Source organism: Salvelinus namaycush, chromosome 16, assembly GCF_016432855.1.
Source record: "Salvelinus namaycush isolate Seneca chromosome 16, SaNama_1.0, whole genome shotgun sequence".
Classification (NCBI taxonomy): Eukaryota; Metazoa; Chordata; class Actinopteri; order Salmoniformes; family Salmonidae; genus Salvelinus; species Salvelinus namaycush.
The window spans coordinates 19,491,618-19,499,749 of record NC_052322.1 but is presented as its reverse complement, the minus strand read 5'-3'; the positions used below and the strand labels follow the sequence as shown (position 1 = coordinate 19,499,749).

The 8,132-nt window shown below is 44.2% G+C and overlaps 1 protein-coding gene across 1 annotated transcript; it reads left to right on the top strand.

Annotated features, from left to right (window-relative positions):
• The first annotated feature begins 2,823 nt into the window (after positions 1-2,823).
• On the top strand, positions 2,824-7,888 carry scrt2 (scratch family zinc finger 2). Its single transcript, XM_039010239.1, has 2 exons — positions 2,824-2,983; positions 7,071-7,888. The coding sequence occupies exons 1-2, from the start codon at positions 2,824-2,826 to the stop codon at positions 7,886-7,888; spliced, it is 978 nt and encodes a 325-aa protein (XP_038866167.1).
• Positions 7,889-8,132: the final 244 nt, after the last annotated feature.

The following is an 8,132-nucleotide window of genomic DNA, read 5'->3' as shown; positions in this document are numbered from 1 at the left end:
CCTCAAACAAGAAGAAACCCAAGACATTTAACATTCAGCTGGCCAGCTTTCCACAGCCCTCTGAGGCTGTACAGTATGTTAATGCAGTTGAGATAGTGTCGCTGCCTCCCCCTCTGACCAGACTGTGGATACAACCCAAGCCCCTGCCCCGACTACTGGGGAGGGTAGAGCCGTCCCACTCCCACTAACCCTGAGGGGGCTGTCACCATGGCAACACTTGTCCCGAGGCAGTGATCAGATGTCAGAGTGAGTCTGAGGGGGTTCTAATGGACTGGAACATCAGGGAAGTGGAGAGGAGTGATAGGGTGAGAGGCAACCTGTAACCTGTCACCTGTAACTAGCAGTTGTTGGTCTCAAATATGAAATCAGGATCATTCATGGTTGAATGGTTGAATACTGTGTATCCTGTCAAAATATAGCCAGTTAAGCAAATGTTCAGACATAAAAGTTAACCACACAACCATATGAATACAACAAATAACACTGTAAAACCACTTAAATGTAGGGCAACAGAACTGGGAGGACTGACACGTTGGTGCTGAGGATGCTTCTTTCTCAATGGAGGTTTCCTTCCTCCATTAGGTTGAGTTGCTATCAGTGCCTCAATGTTTCTTCAGAGCGTTATCTTTATGTGTGTAATGTTAATGTCTGCTTGCCATGTCTGAAGCAGAGAGGGGTGCCCTGGTTGTGCTCCACTGCACCGTACAGAAAGCAGAAGAATGAGGAGGGCCTCTGCCACAAATAAACCTCAGTTCAGACCGCAGAGTCAAACTAGAGGTCGGTTAAAAACTGCTGGAGATGTTCGATGTTAGTTAAAAAAGTCAACTTTAATTTATCCCCCTGGCGGATTTTTTGTTGAAGTCAGAAACACTTGTAGCTTTCCGATGTCAAAATTACAATGTCTAAAACCCAGCAAGAGTTGTGCTGAACTTGGAAAAAACATTACTATTAAATAGACTCAAGAACCCTGAGAGAGTAGACCCAGAAATACCAGATGTGTACAAGACATGTGCCTATACAGTAAACTGTGGACAGCAACTTTCAGTAATTGGTCCCACACCACAAACCTTTGGGAAATCATTCATAGCATGATGCACAGTGTTTTCTCCATATTTCTCAATTTCTGCTCCTCTGTAGACTAGATAACTGAACTTGGCTGTAGCAAGTTTCTTAGAGTATGTCCAAATTGTTGAAACAAGCAGCAGCACAGTTATAAAACTGTCACTTCCAATTTATGACTGTCAATTCAGCATGAAATTGTCCCATAGCCTTGCTACTGTATCATTGCAGCATGACAATGTTTTACTGTATGATCCAGCATTGCTGTGCATGGTTTTCCTGATTGATTATTGAGAATGATGAGAGTTCATACGCATGACTGACATACAGTAAAAGGCTCCTCAGTGTTCTACAAATGAGAAATCAAGTCTTGTTATGTAAGATTTCTACAATCTCCAATGTATATTTGTCAGATACATTGACCCTTTCTGACAGAATTCTAAAAGGAAAACTGTTCAATATTTTGAAATAAGAAATATTACAGAATATGTAGATATCGAAGTATTTGATGCCAGCTATGCTTTAATATTATCAACCCAAATCAATCTAGAAATGACCTCACTAATTAGCAGATGTGGGTCTAATTTTGCATTTCACTCTAATCAAAAAGATGTAATTAAACAGATAATACATTTTCATGCATAGCAGGAAACACATCTGTGCCGCACCGTCAGGGAAGAAAATTCTAGAGAGTTTGCCAGGAACGCTCCTAATACATCCATGGATAAACAGATAAACAGTGCTGAAATCACTTTCATGAAACTCTACAGTGCATGTGTCAGGGTTGGAGTCAATTTCATTCCAATGCAGTCAATCAGGAAGGTAACTAAAAATCCATTTCCAATTCAAACATTTTCTCATGGAGAATTACGGAGGAAAATGTGAATTGTGGAATTACAGTAGGATATGTCTACTTTCGTTTCAGCCAAGGATAGTTTGCAATGGGGAGAGGTAGTGAGGTGACAGAGAGGAAAGGATGAGGAGGAAGCGAGGCAGTGCCTGTAACAAGGCAAACATAAACTGTGCCACTTCATCTGAAAACAATGGGAGACAGGACATTGAATGTGCTCTCATCCACATGTCTCCATTGTCTGCCCGCCCTCTCTTTTACTCCTCCTCTGAGCATGCCATGGAGCATAAGAGGGGGTGAAAGGGGGGTGGTAGTAGTGGGGGCAGTGTGTGTGTGTGTGTGTGTGTGTGTGTGGGGGGGGGGGGGGGTCTGGCTGTGTTCTTTCTCCTCTGACTGTGTGCGAATGAATGCACAGACGGTTCAGTAGTAATTTGATGTGTGTCCCCGGGGACATTTGATGGATTAAAGCTAAGCAGCTCCATTTCGCAGCACCACCTGATCTTCCACTGCCTGTGCCCCATATAAAAGCTGGAGAGATCGCTGATCTCAGCTAGTCCGACAGTCTCTCTCTCCCCTCCCTCCTCCACGCTCTCTCTCTCACTCTCTTCTCTCTGGTCCTTTAAGCGTGCTGCATCACAGGAGCTATCCAGTGCTGAACCAGAAGATTTTTTATCTTTTTGAAAGCTGGGGGAGCCATAGAGTAACACACAGCATTGCCGTCAGCCTTGTTCTCCACTGGTTTCCATTTTCTTTCATTCTCTTATGTTTTTTAGAGGTTGTCTTTTCGTTTAACACAAGGATTACTACTACCGTCAGCCGGCTCCAGCTCTGCCTGTTTGCTGCTTTCTTTGGGGGTCTTCTCTTTTCTTCTCATGCGTGATTCTCGGGTCTGTGTGTTTTTCATTCTTTGAAACATGCCCCGTTCGTTTTTGGTGAAGAAAATCAAGCTTGATGATTTCTCTTCATCCAATGCTGCCTCTAATCACCATCACCACCTGGACGACTCATTCACTCCTTTCACACGCTCCATCACTGACTCTGTGACCAACTTGGGGGTTCGTCTCAGTGAGAATGGTGAGTTTGCATACCTCTGCACAGCACACACACGTCCTGCCTGCCGTTGTCTAGGGTGTGCTACTGTATCACTGCTCCCTTTGGAGAAACAGGTTAAGTTGTTCATTCCAGAATCAGAATGCCCCATGATATCAACATACTAAACACAGTTGGAATTGTCTTTTGTTTGTGTATAAGTGGTTGTTAGGTGAAATAGTGCCTCTTCACCCCTTGACATGCCTGTTGTCTGGGAATTAATAGCAGATGTTACATAAATCCGGCTGATTTTGCATCCGTATCGCAAATAATCCTCTCCAGCACCACCACCCCACCCCCATCGTGCTCCCAGACTTTTTTTTGACTCTGATGATAGGCAGACACAATTCAGGTCACAGCAGAGGATCGGCTTATGCAAATTGGGGAGCAAAACGTGCCGCACATCTGTAGACGTGTGTATCTGAATTTGTATTACTTGCACAAATTACTGTGTGCCTGAAACATACAGGATGACAAATTGAGATATTAACATATAGGATGACAAACTGAAAAAGGTATGAACATGAAAGATGAGTGCCGGATGATACATTTGTCCTTAGCTGTTATTGTCCTTGAGTTTCCATCACAGTCCGAACCCCCCTCTACCCCCCTCCCTTCCCACCCAACCAGAGCATGCATGCACAGTCTCCCCACCCCCATCCATCCGCTACATCTTTCTCCTCCTTCCGGGCGTTTGAAAACTAGCAGAGGTAGAGTTTCAGCCATGTACAGTACGGCCGGGGGAGGTGGGTTAGCTGGGGTGGGGGCGAGGAGGAGAGAGAGAGGGAGAAAAATACAGAAATGCTTCGGGCAGCATTGACGATGGGCCACGTGACCAAGGGTATACAGTAAACATAGAAGAAAGGGCACATAGCTGCACAGTGAGCAGCATTAGGACTGGACATCATGCTAAGCCCAAGTCCAGTCAGAGCCAGAGCCCGAGCCAGAGCCAGAGCCAGAGCCAGAGCCAGAGAGAGACGTCCTTCACTTTCAGTCAGTCAGGTTTCAGCTCGCTCCCATTTTGTGGCCATATTTAGGATGCCAGACATCTGTCTCTCTTTGTTATTTTGTCTGGCAATGAGCAGATAGCTTTACAGTTCAGCTCAATCTGTGAACGAACGATGCCCACTTGTTATTCCATCACATCACATACTACTGTGATTCAGTGATTTTAGATTTGCAACAGCAACCAATAACAAAAGCACATGTTTGCACTGTGTTGTTGTTATTCACAAATGATGGCTGTAGTGAATGGTCAATTTAACTAAATATGTATTTTGAAATGATAGATTATGAGGATAAATAAACGTGTGTTATATTTACACAAATGCACAAGGTTATGATGAAGTTATGGAACCAGATTCATTGCACAAACATGACTTCTTTACATAAACTATGCGGTTGAAATTACAATCCTTTATAAAGATGTTCGTCTCATTCTATTGTCGTGTCAATAATAAACACTACTCCTCTTCCTTTGAGAAAGAAAGAATTTTGACTGGAGGAAAAAAAACATTATAGTCTATTGCATTAGGAAGGAAGCCTTCTTGTCTGCTCAATGAAATCCCAGAGAAATCATAACACTGTTGAAATGCCTTGCATCAGCACTTAGGCTGCGCCAACGGATTTTCCTCCATTGTGGAGACATTTGACTTGAAGTGTCTGTCGAACAACAAAGGAGGAAGGTGGGAGAGGGAGAGGGAGTCCATTAATTACATGCTTGCTTTGCATTAGAGGAATGAGTTGCTGTACTGCAAAGGTTCATACAGCATTAGTTCAGCCACAAATGATGAACTCTCTGTCTGACCTTAAGTAATTGAAACCAATTACATATGTGCAATTAACCAAGGGAATAGAAAACAAGATGTCCATATACTGTATGTTCCAATAACAATCTGTTGCTGTTTACAGTATGTTTGACTCTTTTCCTGTGCTCTCTTTAGGGTACTCTATATTGGATGAGATAGTGTCTCATTTTAGATGTTGGGAGAAAATATAACAATGTGTTATATAATTGAAATAGCCTATGAAGTAAGAATTACAATTACCTTAAGAAGTCTTTTTTAAATGATTTCTTTACTATAGGCTACATCTCCCAAATATCATAAGTTGTTAACTAGTCAACAAGAGATGATGCGTTTGACCAAATACCACCCCTGCCTTCCTGTAAGATCCCAGTCTCCCAGTCCCACAGTATCATGGTAATGCCTTTGACAAGGAATGGGCTCTGAGAGGGACCCCTTGGGAATGGAGACAGCATTCTAAGAGAGCACTTAAATGGATTTTCGAATGACCTGATTCTTAAAGGCACTTCAGCGAGCTTACTGTTGCATACAGGTGACCCTCTTCACAAACACTATAGCCATTTTGTTCTGTTGGTAATCCTGTTTATCATGTTTCAGCTTAACCTTTCCATCACTGAACCATGTGCAATAGGCTATCATTGTGTTGTCCTCTCCAGTCACTTTATTCTGTGCCCGAGCCTGCATTACTTCTGTCTTATTTCCCCTCACACAGTGTGTTCCAACAGCTGTACTATTTTACAGATGATGGCATATTGATCAGCAAGAAACTTAGAATTTCATTAAAAAACAGTCAATAGTTAATTTCCACCGCATGCTGCACACAGTGCTTAGGAATGGTTTTTTTTCTGCAGTTATGCACTACTTCTCCCAGGGCAGGATTTGCACCACACATTCCAATTGGAATCGTAGGTTTGTCCTATATTCTAGGAAGCTATTAAAGTGGAACATGTTTAGATAAATGCATACAAGTGTGTGGATGAACTCGGCTAATGTTACTTCATATTTAGCTCTTTACAGCTGCCAGGAAACCTTTCAGCTTCACTTGGCTGCCTCACAATTAAAGGAGGGACAGAAAATTGTCTAGACAAAAAGATTGCCCGTCTGTAATGTAACATCAGTCAATAATCTAGTGAGAAATGTTGGAAATATCCTGGAAGTGCTACTCTGTTGAGATCAGAGGCATCATGCCCATAGGGGGCACTAGCCCCATCAGATTTGTCATGTAAAATGAAAAACATATATATTTCTCTGTACTACTAGCCACCTAGCAATATTATGAAGTTGGCTTTAGCTAGCCCAGATAGGTTCCCAATCTCCCAACCTCATAACTATAGCTATAGCTACCAAGAAGCCGTCAGGCTATCAATCCAGTTAGAGTAGCTAGCTTGTCTAACTGTCTTAGCTGGCATGCTTGCTGGCAAGGTTGGCAGACTTTAGAAAAGCAAGCAATTACTAAATGTACTGAATAAGACTCACATTCTTTCAATCTTTTACCCAAATTTTAGCAGAGATGTAGAGAAGCATATTTTGTTTCTTTAAAAAAGAACGACCAGTCAGTAAACCATATATTGTTTTGCATAGAATTAAGCATTATGATTATGGCTCTAGATTGCAGGAAAAAGCTGTTTCAGGTGTTTGAAAAAAATTCTCCAACTTCACATACTTTGTGCCCCGTCAGATTTATGTGGTGCTTGATGCCCCTGGTTTAGATAAATTAATTTATAGTGTGGTAGACAGTCACCCCAGACCCTTGACAGTGTGTCTGATGGGCCCAGCGTGTTCAGGCTTAAATTGGGCAAACACAGCAAAGAGATAGTCACAGAGGATTGACATACCTTATAGTGAGAAAGTCTTATCATGGGAAGAAAGGGTGCCTAATCAATGAGACCACTTTCTGTAATAAGAGGGGCCTTCTTTCACAGGTCTATTTAATGAGCTATTATCTGTATTTAGCAGCCACCACTCATCTGCACTGAAACTGTGTAATAAGGCTGAATGCTGTGAATAATGTTCTGCAGCAGCGTAACAGTCCGAGGCCTGTGGTAAATTCTGTGTGATTTGAGGAAATTGCAATGTGTTTTGTATGTTTTTATGCTATTGTTTCATAATTTACAAGAGGCAATCATCAATAATAATCGTGTAATCACATCACAATAGACTTATCTACCACCACAACCCATGGTCTACTGTAGACTACCGTAGACTGTGTGTGTGTGTGTGTGTGTGTTTTGCCTTACTCTAACTATTATTGTGTGTGTTTTCGCCAGGCTACATCCAGGATTACATCACGCCATCGGTATACCAGGGGGAGAAGAAGATGGAGCTCAAGCTGGCCTCGCCAGGGTCTGACCCCCTTTACACCCAGGTGAGCAGCGGGGGCGAGGAGTACTGTGACCCTGACCTGGAGCACCCTGACAGCCCCCAGTCCGGCATGACGGCCAGCGGCTTCTACAGCGGCGAGGCGGAGGCCCCAACCGAGGGTTATACTATGGATGCCTTCTTCATCTCCGACGGGCGCTCGCGGCGGAAGGGAGACGGTGACGGCCGTAAGGGAGGTAGTTCTGTCACGTCCAATGCCGATGCCACAGAGGAGAGGGAGGCAGGGGCCGCCGGCACGGCCCGCCACTCCTGCAACGAGTGCGGCAAGACGTACGCCACTTCATCCAACCTCAGCAGGCACAAGCAGACGCACCGTAGCCTGGATAGCAAGATGGCACGCAAGTGTCCCACCTGCGATAAAGTGTATGTGTCCATGCCGGCGCTGGCCATGCACATCCTCACCCATGACCTCAAGCACAAGTGCGATGTGTGCAGCAAGGCCTTCAGCCGGCCCTGGCTCCTGCAGGGCCACATGCGCTCGCACACCGGGGAGAAACCGTTCGCCTGCGCCCACTGCGGCAAAGCCTTTGCTGACCGCTCAAACCTCCGCGCCCACATGCAAACCCACTCTGCCTTCAAGCACTACCGCTGCAAGCGCTGCAATAAGACCTTCGCCCTGAAATCCTACCTGAACAAGCACTATGAGTCAGCCTGCTTCAAGGGATCTGGGGACGAAGATGACGACGAGTCCTGCTCTGAGAACTAGCTGGCGGAACCAGAAGAACGGAAGCAGAATTTGGAACCCTAGGTTCTACAACCAATAACCCCCTTCACTCTGCCCTACATCCCTTTTTTCTTCCCTTTTATAGAAAGCAATATTTTCACTGAGATTACGTGAAGAAAACTGTTCTGATAATGGCAAAAACAATTTCAAAATATGCTGGATCCCCCCCCCCCCCTGCACAGTAGCTAATCGTCCACAGATACATACAATCAAAACACCCATCCCC

Coding starts and splice junctions, on each gene's coding strand:
- scrt2 (XM_039010239.1), top strand. CDS start 2,824: ATGCCCCGTTCGTTTTTGGTGAAGAAAATCAAGCTTGATGATTTCTCT. Junction 2,984..7,070: donor GGTTCGTCTCAGTGAGAATG/GTGAGTTTGCAT, acceptor TGTTTTCGCCAG/GCTACATCCAGGATTACATC.